This window comes from Erinaceus europaeus, chromosome 9 (assembly GCF_950295315.1).
Source record: "Erinaceus europaeus chromosome 9, mEriEur2.1, whole genome shotgun sequence".
Lineage (NCBI taxonomy): Eukaryota > Metazoa > Chordata > Mammalia > Eulipotyphla > Erinaceidae > Erinaceus > Erinaceus europaeus.
This window is the reverse complement of record NC_080170.1, coordinates 40,290,609-40,305,764: the sequence shown is the minus strand read 5'-3', so window position 1 is coordinate 40,305,764 and position 15,156 is coordinate 40,290,609. Positions and strand designations below refer to the sequence as shown.

At 41.0% G+C, this 15,156-nt stretch overlaps 1 protein-coding gene and 1 non-coding gene across 2 annotated transcripts; both read right to left on the bottom strand.

The window, feature by feature from the left end:
- Positions 1-747: 747 nt before the first annotated feature.
- LOC103120977 (tripartite motif-containing protein 43-like) lies at positions 748-14,088 on the bottom strand. The gene is made up of 9 exons (XM_016191844.2): positions 14,041-14,088; positions 12,029-12,165; positions 10,486-10,528; positions 9,380-9,787; positions 7,109-7,204; positions 3,967-4,197; positions 3,309-3,331; positions 2,361-2,458; positions 748-1,241 (listed from the first exon to the last, which is right to left on the bottom strand). The coding sequence occupies exons 1-9, from the start codon at positions 14,086-14,088 to the stop codon at positions 748-750; spliced, it is 1,578 nt and encodes a 525-aa protein (XP_016047330.2).
- Positions 13,276-13,378, bottom strand: LOC132540577 (U6 spliceosomal RNA). The gene has a single exon (XR_009551775.1). It is a non-coding gene; the product is annotated as a U6 spliceosomal RNA (small nuclear RNA).
- Positions 14,089-15,156: the final 1,068 nt, after the last annotated feature.

Sequence of the window (15,156 nt, the reverse complement as noted above, 5' to 3'; positions counted from 1 at the left end):
AGGCGGTGAAGCAGGTCTGCAGGTGTCTTTCTCTCCCCAGTCTTCCCCTCCTCTTTCCATTTCTCTCTGTTCTATCCAACAACAACAATAATAACTACAGCAATAAAAACAACACAGGCAACAAAAAGGACTACAAAATAATAAAAGCCCAGGGGAAAAAAATCTCAGCTGGTAGAGTACAGGACTTGCATACTCAATGTTCCTGGTTCGACCCCTAGTGCCCTACATACTGGATGGTGCTTTAACCTCTTTTTCCCATATGAAACTATCTCACATGAAATAAGTTGCAGCCTAGGAAGTGAATAGAAGGTTGGCTTCTCAAGCATAATGTTATGACTCAATCCCCACCACTGCATGTGAGTGATGCTTTTTTATTGTCTCACCCTCTCCCACTCCAACTTTCTTGTTCATAGCAAAATTGTGAAAGTAAAGCCACTTTAAAAAGTCATTTATAAAAGAAGACTGCACCATATTCTTTTTCTTTTTCTTTATAGAGATTCATTGTACTTATTATACATGAGAGATTGACATGGTGGAGAGAAGAGAGACAAGTCAGAGCCACTCCCATGAATAATACCACTCCCATGAATGCAGTGCTAGGGAATCTAACTGGGAACTTAAGGTAGAAAAGTCTGATGCTGTACCAGCTGAACCATTTCCCCCAGATGCTATTGCACAACATTGCACACAGTCCCCTCTCTTGAGGATATTGGCATTCCTCACACCTGTATGCAGGCCTGTGTCTGATCACGAGGTCCTAAAGCAGATGAAAGGTCTCAAAGGAGTGGAGAATGTGCAGGAGAGTAAACTGCAAATGAGAGAGCTTTTGGCCATGTTAACAAAGCTTACTGATCCGCGTGCACAATCCAGAAACACACCCACAGTACCCAGAGAGCTTTCCACATACTGTGGCTGGAGTGGGAAGGAGGTGAAGAGCCTACACTCGCCACCCTGCTTGACACAGAGAAGCAGATATATCCCCTCTGAGCCCAGCTTCATGTCATTCTTTCCTGTCCAAGAATTGCTGCAAAAGCCCATGGCCCAGCTACTGTAGTCTCCCATGTTCATCTGCCAGCAGTGTTGCCCGGAAGTGAAGCACTCAGAGTCCCATGCAAGAAAGTATTTCCTGCTGGTCGAGGAATTGACATCTGGATCATCAGAGCCAAGGATTAGTTGTCTCAGTTCTTCCAACAAGGGGCTTTCATAATTGTTGAGTGATGCATAGAACGTGAAAGAATGCACTGCAGGAATACAGAAACTAAAAGTTAGCAGATAGTGATACAAGATACTCATGAACTGGGCTCTAAATAGGGCCTCAGGGTCCCAGTTGATCACTGGAGACAGGAAAGCCACAGAAATCTGCTAGAGCCCAAGGTCCGTCTTCATGAAAAACTATTTAAGCAAAATCAAGTTTTCTCAAACTGTAGAGCTAAGATGCTGCTAAACTCTGCCTAGTATCATTCTGTAACATCTGAAATTGGTAAAAAAAAAAAAAATCATATTCAGTAGCCTGTCTCATGGTCTGGGAGATGGTACAGTGCATAAAGCATTGGTCTCTCAAGCATGAGGTCCTGAGTTCAATCCCAGGCAACACATGTACCAGAGTGATGTCTGGTTCTTTCTCCCTCTCCTTCTATCTTTCTCATTAATAAATTAGAAAAGAGAAAAAAGTAGCCTGTCTCCTTAGAAAATGCAAAATATTAATCATTATGATCATAAATAAAATACCAACACTTGAAGAATGGACTGATTAATAGGTATTCACTGTTATTCCTTTCATAGGCAGAGCACCATGCCTTCCATTCAAGATCTATCCATTAACACATACTAAGATAAAATGGAGAGAAATTCATAGATGTGTTTTGGAAGTGATTTCTTTGTGAGAATTATTTTTGGTTGTCATGTTTTTGTTTATTTTCAGCCAGCCTATCTATTGAGAAGAAAATGGCTAACTCCAGCAAAGTAAGTTACCACCTAAATTTGTGAATGTTGCATGTAAACACTCTTTTTATGTTTTCAATGAAATTCATTATATCAAAACCCACTGGATTACAACCAACAAGAACCACAGCACTGCCCAAAGCTTGGATGATGCTGCATGGTCACATGGGTAGATGTGCACCCTATATGAACAGCTGACATTTTCTTTACCCTGTTTCAGTCCAGTGAGTCCCTTTGCTACTGCCTAGCCATTTTTATTACAATCAATTATCCTTGCCTTTTCTCCAGATTAGTTTGTTTTTTCCCCCTAAGACAAATTTGGTTATAAAAGCTTCCCAAGAAATGAATCTATACATTGAGCAAAGGAAACAGCACAGGGCAGAGAGAATTTACAGCTATAATGCACAGGCTAGTGTTACCATGGCAACTGGAGAACCTGTTCATGAGACCAGTGATGGAGCAGGAGCTGAGACAGGTATCCACAGGCTGGGGCACGAGCTGCTGCACTGACTCGCTCCTGCAGAGAACATGGAGTTAGTTTTGCTGAGCTCAGACTCTGATCACAGCCATTCTCTGTCCTCATAAAGATGCTGTATGAAAACCTTTGTCCTTACATGCAGGGTTATCCTTATAATTTGACAAACTAGGGTCCACCAACTGTAACAAAGTAAACGAAACCCCATTCCAATGCTAACACTTTCATCCTGTCATACAACCTGAGTCCTGGTTGTCAGCCAATTACAGGGCTGTGCCGAATGGACAGAAATTGGAGCTCCAGTGGCACTTTGGTTTTAATACACACTAGTTACCCACAGAAACACTCAGAGAGTCTCTATGACCAGTTAGTTAGGTGAGGGGCTTAGCAGGTGGGGACCTGGCCACAGAATCGCAGCCTGCACATCTCTTTTTACTCTGATCCCACTCAGTACTGCTCTGAAATTCCTCCCATATAAGCCTGTCCTCCATGTATTTTTTACGTTTCTTCTTAATTAAAAAGTTACAGTAGTTGTCTTCATGCAACTTTTGTAAACAACACTTCAAATCAGCAAAAATAAACAACCTCCCTTTAAAAATCCTGGCAGATTTGCAAAACAAAAAAATGAATAAATGAGAAGAGAAATAGAAAGATACTTTTTACCAGAGCATTGCTCAGCTCTAGTTTACGGTGGTGCAAGGGACTGAATCTGGAACTTGGGAGCCTCAGACACTCAGAGTCTCTTTGCATAACCATTACGTTATCTACTCCTGCCCAAGATAACCTCTTTCTGTCTGCCTTGAGAAAACAAACAATGAATGCTATGAAATCCTAGTAAATTTCCCACCTCAGCATCAACAACCTGATAGTAAAATATAAGGGACAACATTACCTTGTCGACAGGCTTCCAAATTGCTGTAAAAACAAAAAGAAAGTCTTGGTTTATTTATGCATTACAAGATTCATAATGAACTTTCTTAGCCCTAAGACTTGATGAACTCAAAATCTCAGCAATTTAGGTCATCTCCATGGAAACAGAAAGAAAAAAAGGCACTGTTTGGACTGTGCACTTTTTCATCATTACTAGGACCATGTATGGATTAATATGCACTTGTCACAAGCTTTGTTGTTGCAGTCATGCATACTGAATTATTCTAACAGTACATCACAAATTCAGGTAGTGGCCAGGTGGCGGCAAATCTGATTAAGCGCACACACTATAGTGTTCAATTACCCAAGTTCAAGACCTTGGTCCCCACCTGAGGGGGGGGAGCTTTATGAGTGGTGAAGCAGGGCTGCAGGTGTCTTTCTGTGTTTTTCCCTCTTATACCCCCCTCAACTTCACTCTGTCTCTATCCAGTAACAAATTAAAATTTTTTTTTCAAGTGTAACAGAATGTATATTAGGAGACTGCTGACCCTGAGTTATCACATCCTCTAGCCTGGCAACACTGTTCAGACATCAGAAAGCATCATCCTTGTTATGCTGGAAGAAGGCAAAGAGAAAAGGACATTGGATGGATGGCTGGGTGACTGCTTTTCTGTTCTCACCTGGATCAGCTCCAAGTCTGGTATTCTGCACATCTTCTCCAGTTCCCCATACATTCCTCGGAGAACTCTCCCTGCTGGGCCCTTGGAATATTCACTTTCACTCAGTTGTTGGTAAATTGTGTTGCTTTCCCTTTCTATTGTCTCTAAATAGCGTTTCTCTTCATTGTAAAGAAAATTATGTATATTCCGGTATTCTTCTTGGATCATCTTCTTCCGCAAGTCAACGTAACTCTAAAGTGACAAGACAGATTACACCATATATTTAGGCATATTTTACCAATCTCCTTACTGGTTCTGTCTTATGAAATTTTGTAATATGCATTCATTTCTGGCAATACCATAAACCAGAGCTGAGGAGTGCTCTGGAGATTATATAATCTGCTCAGCTCTGGCACGTGCAGAGCTGAGGATTGAACTCAGGACTTCTTCACCTGTTTACACTTGCCTTTGGTGCTATTTGTTAACCTCCAACAAAAACAAATTTCTTAATTACAGGTATACATATAACCATGTTTATTGTTTATTTTAACCACAGCACTGCACACACTCTAGTATATAGTGGTTCTGTTGTGTATGTGCGTGTGTGGGGGGTTTGAAGCTGGAACTCCAGAACCTTAGGTATCAAAGTATTTTGCATAAGCATTGTGCAGTCTCCCCATCCACACCAATGCTTTAATGAAACCACTTTGTCTCACCAAGAAGCTCCTATGATAAACCCACATATTTCATATACATACAATTACAAAGTATTTCATCAATTCTTTTAATAGTCCACCTCAGACATGCCTGATTTTATGACACTTCTCTACTGATAAGGAAATAAATAATGTAATCAGGTTTTTTGTTCTCAGCCTGTAGCCCCCTATAGAAAGCTATGCCTTCTTTTAGTCCTGTGCCTAGAACATTAGAAAACTAGCTATCTATGGCCTGTTAGTGTTAATAAAGGGTATTCTCACATTCCCTCTAGTGTTGCTTATCTCTATGCTGAGGCTAACTGCCTCTGTCACGAAACAACCAAAAAACAAGAAACCACTTCCTGTGATAGAAGAATCAGAAGAGGTCTTCCTGAGCATTCAAAGCATTCTTTACTTGTGAGGACTCTTCTGTTTCTCTCATTAACACTTGTATTCCTTGATGACAGAATTGTCTAGACCTACTGGCAGAACTCTTTTCTGCATAAATTTTAAAGACACCTTCAATGAAACGAATTCAATTACAAAGAAGACTAAGGCAACTATAAGCCTATGGGACTACATCAAATTAAAAAGCTTCTTCACAGCAAAAGAAACCACTACCCAAACCAAGAGACCCCTCGTAGAATGGGAGAAGATTTTTACATGCCATACATCAGACAAGAGTTTAATAACCAACATATATAAAGAGCTTGCCAAACTCAACAAGACAATAACCCCATCCAAAAATGGGGGGAGGGCATGGACAGAATATTCACCACAGAAGAGATCCAAAAGGTCGAGAAACACATGAAAAAATGCTCCAAGTCTCTGATTGTCAGAGAAATGCAAATAAAGACAACAACGAGATACCACTTCACTCTTGTGAGAATGGCATACATCAGAAAAGGTAGCAGCAGCAAATGCTGGAGAGGGTGTGGGGTCAAAGGAACCCTCTTACACTGCTGGTGGGAATGTCAATTGGTCCAACCTCTGTGGAGAACAGTCTGGAGAACTCTCAGAAGGCTAGAAATGGACCTACCCTATGATCCTGCAATTCCTCTCCTGGGGATATATCCTAAGGAACCCAACATATCCATCCAAAAAGATCCATGTACACATATGTTCTTGGCAGCACAATTTGTAATAGCCAAAACCTGGAAGCAACCCAGGTGTCCAACAACAGATGAGTGGCTGAGCAAGTTGTGGTATATATACACAATGGAATACTACTCAGCTGTAAAAAAATGGTGACTTCAGCATTTTCAGCCGATCTTGGATGGACCTTGAAAAAATCATATTGAGTGAAATAAGTCAGAAACAGAAGGATGGGGAGTTGGGTGGTAGCGCGGGTTAAGCACACGTGGCGCAAAGTGCAAGGACCGGGGTAAGGATCCTGGTTTGAGCCCCCGGCTCCCCACCTGCAGGGGAGTCGCTTCACAAATGGTGAAACAGGTCTGCAGGTGTCTCTCTTTCTCTCCCCCTGTCTGTCTTCCCCACCTCTCTCCATTTCTCTCTGTCCTATCTAACAACAATGACATCAACAACAACAATAATAACTACAACAATAAAAAAAAAAAGGGCAACAGAAACAGAAGGATGAATCTGAGATGATCTCACTCTCAGGCAGAAGTTGAAAAAACAAGAGCAGAAAAGAAAACAGAAGTAGGACCTGAAATGGAACTGATGTATCGCACCAAAGTAAAAGACCCTGTGGTGGGTGAGTGGGGAGAATTCAGGTCCAAGAAGGATTCGGAGGACCTAGTGGGGGCTGTATTGTTATGTGGGAAACTAGGGAATGTTATGCATGTACAAACTATAGTACTTACTGTTGAATGTAAAACATTAATTCCCCAATAAAAATTAAATAAATAAATAAATATATAAAAGAATTGTCTAGACCTATTGCTATGCTCTGGAGGAACCATTGAGGGACAGGAGGTACCTCCCAGAAAATGGGAGTGGTTACAGGTGTGCCTTGGAAAGGTGGAAGCGGGGTTTTGGTGTCATGTGAGTGAGCTCTACTCTACTCTTTTCCTCTCTCCCTTTCTCTCTCTCTCCCTCTGTGCCTTACTCTCTCCCCTGGCCTAACATGTGAATGTTCTCAATTTTCCCAAATAAAATTTAAAATTCCTGAAAATCATGATCTCACCTAAATTCTTTGAGAGAGCTAGAAAAAAGCCCAAAGATCTAGCTTGTAGCACCCAACCCCCCAACCCCTGCCTTTACCTTTCCAAGCCACACCTGTCACCACTCCCATTTTCTGTCAACAGAAGTAAAAATACTTTCACTAGATTTTTGTTTTAGTAAGGAATCCTGACCAAAAAACAAACTAACAAAAAAACTAATTCTCTGCATATAGTCTGTTAAAGCCTTTAGTATTAGATAGCCACTTAGGAGACCATGAACATTCAGATTTTAGCTTGAAATCTTGTATGGTTGCTATGGATGAAACAGAACCCCATGATTACCTCCCATGTCTGTCTTATTCTGGCTTCTCTATCTATATTTCTCTGATTCTCTTGTGTCTTTTCCCACAGTGAGGTCATCTGGCTCAGGAGTTCTTGCTGCAAAACAAACAAATAAACAAAACACAAATGTGAAAGCATTAGAGAAACTGGTATTGAAATTCTATTTTTTTTTAAATTTATTTATTGGGGGATTAATGTTTTACATTCAACAGTAAACACAATAGTTTGTACATGCATAACATTTCTCAGTTTTTCACATAACAATACAACCCCTACTAGGTCCTCTGTCATCTTTTTTTGGACTTGTACTCCCCCCCCCCCACACACACACACCTACCTTCAGTTCTTGTTTATGGCAGTTCTGAAAGTTAAAGCTGAGAATTTTGGTGCCTCAGGCTCAATGAAAGTCTGCTTAGTGGTCCGGGAGGTGGCGCAGTGGATAAAGCATTGGACTCTCAAGCATGAGGTCCTGAGTTCGATCCCCGGCAGCACATGTACCAGAGTAATATCTGGTTCTTTCTCTCTCCTCCTTTCTCATGAATAAATAAAATATTAAAAAAAAAAAAAAAAAAAAGAAAGTCTGCTTAACTGTCCTATCTCTCCAGCCCCTAACCCATTGTTTTAGTTAAACAATGTTTCTTTTCATTTTTTAATTTTCTATCAGATTAGATAATGATTCTAAAAACACTGTCAGACTAGTTTGTTTTGCCATCAAGGTTATGCTGACTAATCACCATCACTAAAATGACTAGATTCACACACCTTGGTTTTACAACTCTCTACTCCTATTGTAAGATTAGTTTTTTTCAAAGCTGTATTTATTTATTTATCAATAAGAGAAAATCAGCATAGCACTCAACAACATAGGACATATCCCAACACTTTATCCACTGTATTACCTCCTGGGGACCTGTGTAATTATATTAATTGAGTGAGGCAGCAGGGAATGAAATGAGGATCTTGTATATGCAAGGCACTGCCGAGTGCTAAACTTGGATCAACTTCTAGAAAATTATTGTACTATGTATTTTATTTTTAAAAAATAGTTCTACTTATTTATTTTGATGAGAGACATACAGAGAAGCCAGAGTACTACTCAGCTCTCGATTACCATGGTACTGGGGATTGAACCCAGAACCTTTGGTACCTCAAGTTTAAAAATCTTTTTACATAGTCATTATGCAATCTCTCCAGCCCATTTATTTATTTTAATGAGAAGGGTAGACACACACCTCAAAAGCACTAATCAGCTCTGGTTTATGGCGGGACTAGAGATTGAACCTGGGACTGCAGAGCCTCAGGCATGAAAGTCTTTTGCATAACCATCATGCTATTTCTCTAGCCCATCAACTTTGCATTCCATATACTCAGAGGCAGATAGAGGAAAATGAGAGACAAGAAAATGTTATCCAGGACTCCCTCGGTGTTGTCCATGGTGCTCTCATGTGATGCTGAGGATTAAACCCAGGCCCCCGCACGTTAAATCACACACGTGTTAAATCACACAGTAAGCTGTCTCCTGGCCCCTTGAGTTGTAAGATTTGAAATTGTACCCACATAATGTTTTTAAATATATATATATATATATATATATGTATAATATGTATTTATTTTCCCTTTTTGTTGCCCTTGTTGTTTTTCATTGTTGTAGTTATTGTTGTTGTTGTTGATGTAATTGTTAATTGTCCATGGCTCTGGGCTGGGGATGGAAAAGACAGAGAGAAATGGAGAGAGGAGGGGAAGACAGAGAGGGGGAGAGAAAGATAGACACCTGCTTCACTGCCTGTGAATCGACTCCACTACAGGTGGGGAGCCAGGGGCTCGAACAGGGATCCTTACGCCTGTCCTTGCACTTTGCGCCATGAGCTTAACCCACTGTGCTACCGCCCAACTCCCAAAATAAAGTTTTAATTTTTTATTATTATCTTTTATTTATTCATTGGAGACAGCCAGAAATCGAGAGGGGAGGGGCTGCTAGAGAGACACCTGCAATACTGTTTCACCACTTGTAAAGCTTTTCCCCTGCAGGTGGGGAACTGGGGCTTGAACCTGGTTGCCTGAGCATTGTAATATGTACACTCAACCAGATGATCCACCACCACGCCCACCCATGTAAGTATTTTAGGACAGGTTTTCTTTAGTAATTTATCCAAATGAGTGGCATCCAGCACTAATAAATACCTGTTTTGCACATGATATGAATGGTTATGATGTTCAGGTTATTTCTCATACTGTCTAAAGCACCTCCCCCCTCCCCCATGCCATGCTTACCCGGTACCTCTCGGCCATCCAGTCCACGGAGCAGTGCTGGTGGTCCTCGTGACCCTCACACTTGCAGCACAGCACACACAATTGGTCCTTCACAACTTCACAGAAAAAGCTCTTGCTTTTCTGGTGCTTCTCACATATCGGCTCTACAAAGTTCAGTACATCTTCTGACCGTGCCCGTCGGGCTATGAAGCTCCGTGTATTCAAAACAAGGTTGGATTTCCAGGTCTTAGGTGGGCAGGGTTCCCCACAGGCAGGACAGCCAGAGGTAGCCTGGGTGCTCTCCCAACGGAAGCAGAGGCATGGCTTACAGAAGCTGTGCTTGCAGGGCAGGGTGACCGGGTCTAAGAAGTCTTTCTTACAGATAGAGCACACATATTCACTATGGGAACCCAAATGCATGGCTCTGGGCTGGGGATGGAAAAGACAATGTCATTCATTCTCACAATACTTGCAAGAAGTGAATTTTAAGACTTCCAAAAACAGGAACAGAGAAGAGAGGTGAGAGAGAAAACTCTAGATTGCTTTGTGGCAGAGCATAGGAAATACATGCAGAGAGGTCCCAGGTTAAACTCTCAGCTGTGTGGTGCTCTTTGGTCTCTTTATCTTTCTCTCAATTACTACTGAGTATATTAGTAGTGGTAGAAGTACTAGATATACATTGCTGTAGCAGAGACTTCACTGCTCTACAGTGTTTATATAGAGAGACATACTGTGAAAGAGACCAAGCTTCCTTCAAAGCACTGGGGGCCAGGCTCATGTCTGGGCCCTGCACATGCCAAAGTAACATACAATTTTGCTGAATCAAAGCTGTCCTTTTCAGGTAGGGATATAACAGCACTGTGCTTCTATCTTCCCCTCCTCTCTCAATTTTTCTCTGTTCTAGCCAATAAAATGGAGGGAAAAAGAAACAAAGGCCGCCAGGAGTGGTAGATTCCTAGTGCTGGTACTGAGTCCCAACAATAACCCAGGAGGCAAAGAACAAACAAAAAAAAATCTCCATTGGCTCTTTAACCTTTTGTCTGTTCATTGGCCTCACATTGTGCTCTACCAGGGGAGCTACCTACAACAGCCCCCAGAAATTACTCACATGCATATGGAGCACTCACCTGTGAGAACTGGTCTTGGATGTCTAACTGATGAATAATAAGTCTGTTAAATTCAGTTCAGAGTCTGTCACTCTCCAAACAGGATAGTCCCAGTGAAGTTCAAACTTGGCTTTTAGCAACTCCTACTTAAATTATCTGAAGACCACACCCTATACTAACTACCTGCACTCACCAATCTATGGAAAGGGCCTAGAGTGTACAATTGTTGATTGGAAAACACAGCCTGTGGACAACAAAGAAGTCCTGACTGTCATCCTATGTCATCCATGGATTTTTTTTTTCCAGCACGTGAAACCCCCAAAAGATGTTTATACTTAACTTATAAGGAACTATAGATTGGGGATCTATGTCTATATGTTAGATCAGATGATGGTTTGGTGGAGGGTGAAATGTACTGACTCCTATATTGTGAAAATGCACCCTCAGGTCCTGTAAATCAACATTACATCCAGGGGCTGGGTGGTGAAACACCCAGTTAAGTGCACATAGTACTAAGCACAAGGATTCAAATCCCCACTCCTCATCTGCAGGGAGGATATTTCACAAGTGGTAGAACAGGTGTCTATCCTTTCTCCCTCTCTATCTCCCCCTTCTCTCTCAATTTCTCTCTATTATATCAAGAAAAAAAATAACCACCAAGAACAGTGGATTTGTAGTGCCAGCGCCAAGCACCATGGACAACCCTGAAATAATAATAATAATAATAATAATAATAATATTCTAGACTGGTGAGACAGTTTACTTGGATTGTGGGCTGTTTTACCATGTATGCAGCCCAGATTTAAGCCCAAACCCTACACACATCATTAAAGGGAGTTTCAGTGCTATGGTCTCCTCTTTTCCTGCCTCCCTGTCTCTATTAAAATATAAGAATAATACATTTAAAAATCTATATTGAGATCCTAATTGCCTCAACACATTACTATCCACTCTATGTGCATATTTTTCCTGATATTCAGAAAAAAAAAAAAAGGCATTCATAGACCAGCCTCAGAGCCTCTTATTTCTTTATTTTTATAGAGCACTGTTTGGACTCTCAGGCCAGAGTCTTTTTACATAATCATTATGCTATCTCCCCCACCCCTGGGCCTCTTTATGTTATTAATTTTGTCAACCTCAGGCAAGCTAAAATTCTCAGAATTATATATTTTATTCTTTTTTACATAAAAAAATAGTATATTTTATTTGTTCTATTTTTAAATGAGAGAGAAAAATAAGGTAGAACAAAATCCCAGAGCACTGCTCAGCTCTAGTTTATGGTGGTGCAGGGGATTAACCCTGGGACTTTGGAGCCTCAGGCATGAAAGTCTTTTTGCATAACCATTATGCTATCTCCACCCCCCTGTGGTATTTTATTTTAAATTTTAATACAAATTTACTTAGAACTACATTTTCATTGAACATGCTATCAAATTCTTCTTGGTTTTTCATTTTCACAACAGACTAGTGCTTTTATTTTCTCTCTCTCTCTCTTTCTTTCAATCTATATCTGTACACATAAGCTTTTGCCAATCTTCTCACACTTGGTCCCTTTTCTTATTACCCCATGTTAAATGGCCCATGAGTTGTCAGAGAAATCAGGTTAAAACCACCATCTTTCTTGAGCATTTGTATGAGCCAAAAGCCAGAAGTTAGCAGTTCTGGCTCTGTGAAGAGGTCACACTCCCCAAGTTCTAAACTCTGAAAGAGCAGAGCAGAGCAGAGTGACCTAAGTTATGATCTTCATCAACTATCAAGATCAAACAAGGATCAGCTGGTCCCTAATACTTGCCCCCTCAGTCTCAGAAGAATAGGTTAAGAGGGCAGAGCGCTGGGGCTTGAAGGTGGAAAAGGACCTAGTTTGGGGGACAGAGTGTCTTACATCTACATGATTGGGGAGATAAGAGTTGTATTTACGTGTCAACAACTATACTGTAAACCATTAACTCATCCTCCACTCCAATAAAGTAAGAAAAAAGTACTTTGTAACTTGCTGATTGTTAAAAAAAAAAAATAGAGATAACACCAAGATAGAAGATATGCTGTTATCTGACTTTACTTTGTAGAATTCCTTAAAAAAAATGTACTATGACTTCCTTTCATCAAGGTACAATATATAAAATTTCTACACTAGGGCCCAATGTAAGGGCCCTTTCTCTCAAACCAATCAGAGGGCTACTCCTGGGCCCAAGTCCTGCTAGACTTGGGTCCCTGGTCTGATTCATTAATAAGGTCACTGAAATCTGTACCCACATATTCTCTTACAATCTTACATTGTGTTATTGAATACATGTTCATAATTGACAGTTTTTTTCCTTTATTGGAGGATTAATGGATTACAATCAACAGTAAAATACAGTTGTTGGTACACATGTAAAATTTATCAGTTTTCCATATAACTCTAACCTCCCCAACCTAGGTCCTCCTCCACCATTACGTTCCAGGATCTGAACAGTCCCTTCTCCCAATAGTTGACAGTTTTATGATATTTTATAGCTAGGATCTTTCATTATAGGTATATAGACACAATGGGCTTCTATAAGGATTTGCTGATGTTTTTGTGAGAAGTTTATTTTTGCTACTGGAGAGGTGGCTTAGTAGTGGCTAGAATTCTGGATCTGCATGCATTAGGACATGGTTTTTGATCACTGACACCACTTAGATCCAAGAAAAGCTGTATTCTGATATATCTCTCTCTTTCTCTCTGCCACAAGAAATGTCAAAGGGGAAGGAAGAGGGAGGAAGAGAGATGGAGAAAAACATTTTTACTAAGTTCAGGTAATCATTTCCTTTTTTCTTTTTGTTTTTTTTTCAAATATGGAACGCTCCTGACTTTATGTGTCATCCTTGTGTGGGGTCTTGTCAATCTTCTCTGTGTTGTTCCCATTTTAGTATATGTGCTGCTGAGGTGAACAAGGTAACTGGCCCTTAAAATGTTTTCACCTGGGTGGGCATACACAGTATAATGGCTATGCAAAGAGACTCTCACACCTGAGGCTCCAAAGTCCCAGGTTTGATTCCCCCACACCACCATAAACCCATAAACCAGAACTGAGCAGTGCTCTGGTTAAAAAAATAAATAAATAAAAGTTTTCATCTTATTCAAACCCAGAACCAGCCCTCACACTGCTAAGTAAACTGACCCAAAGATTGGATCCTGGGTGGAGGTTGCATTCAGTAGGGGAGATAAAGATGAATAGTCAAGGAATTCTATAGCATAGGAACAAACAATATTGTTTGTGGATCAGTGCTATCTCTGTACTGAGATGGCCAAATAAGTCTATTTCATTTTACTGACAATTTATTTGTCTTATTTATTTATTTGAGTGTAAATCAGAGCACCACTCTGGCATGTGCATTGCTGTGAATCAAATTTGGGGCCTCATGTGTAAGGACCCAATACTTCATCTCTCTGACCACTTAGTATTCTTTTTTAATTTTTTTTTTTTTTTTTTTTAACCAGAGCACTGCTCAACACTGGTGGTGTGGAGTATTGAACTTGGGACTTTGGAGCCTCAGGCTTGAGAGTTCCTTTGCGTAAACATTATGCCATCTACCCCTGCCAAATTTACTTACTTTTCTATCTACCCTGCTAATTCCTACTGAGGGCTGATGGTTGGGCATCATGGACTGGCTCCTCTTGTGTCCTTGATAGCTGATGAAAACTGAGTCTCAGATCGTGGTGCCCCTGCTGCTTCCCAGGGCTAGCAGGCTTGGGGTACAACCTTTTCATAGAGCAAGAACCCTTGACTTGTTCCTTTTGAATCACACAGATGTTCAGGAATGATGGTGCTTTCAAGGCTGACTTCTTTAACAATTTATGTTTCCTGGTTTAAAAAGAAAAACCCACAAGAGGAGAACAGGAAATCTACCCACTTGGGACTTTGTCAGTGAGGAACTGGCACAGAAATGACCTGTAGAAACTGCTGAGTCTGAATATCTGTCAGTCTTCCCTTGTGGGGCTTGTGGGACAGACTCTTCCTCTTCCCCTTCTCCTCAGGCTAATGACAGTGGGAACCAGACTCTAAGCAAGCAAGCTAGGAGAAATCATGGTTGGTCACTAAAGGCATTGAGGGAGAAAGGTGTTCTTTTTTATTTTTTTTTTGGGGGGGGGGTTGGGCAGGGGAAATGAGGATGTTGTTCCAAAGCTCTTGGTTTAAAGCGGCTTCACAATCTCTTTGTATCTTCTACATGCTGAAAGGAGGTGAATTAAAACTTGGTGATTGCCAATGAACTGTGTGCAATTTTCAGAGAAAGTGCATTGAACTGCCTCCAAGACCTAGAGAGGCACTTGGGGATCAGGGTAGGGTGGGTTATCTCCCTGGGGGAACTGCCTAGAAAACCAGTTCTCATACCCTCCCCTCCCTTAGGCACAGGGTGGGGCAGGACCCAGTTAGATGGATCAGCATACTAAGCAGAGTGACAGGAAGTGTGGCAAGGCCTTAGGGGAAAGGATGGAAAGATAATCTTTTTTTTCTTATTGGAGAGAGAGAAATTTGAGAGGGGAGAAGGGGGAGATTGAAAGGGGGAAAGGTAGAAAGATACCTGCAGCTCTACTTCACCACTCCAGAAGCTTTCTTCTAGCAGGTGGGGACCAGGAGCTTGAACCCAGGGGATAGATTTTCAAAACAAGACTAGCAGAAAGTGAAGAAGTTTGAGGGACTGTGTCCAGATCATACAGGACTTAAGAAG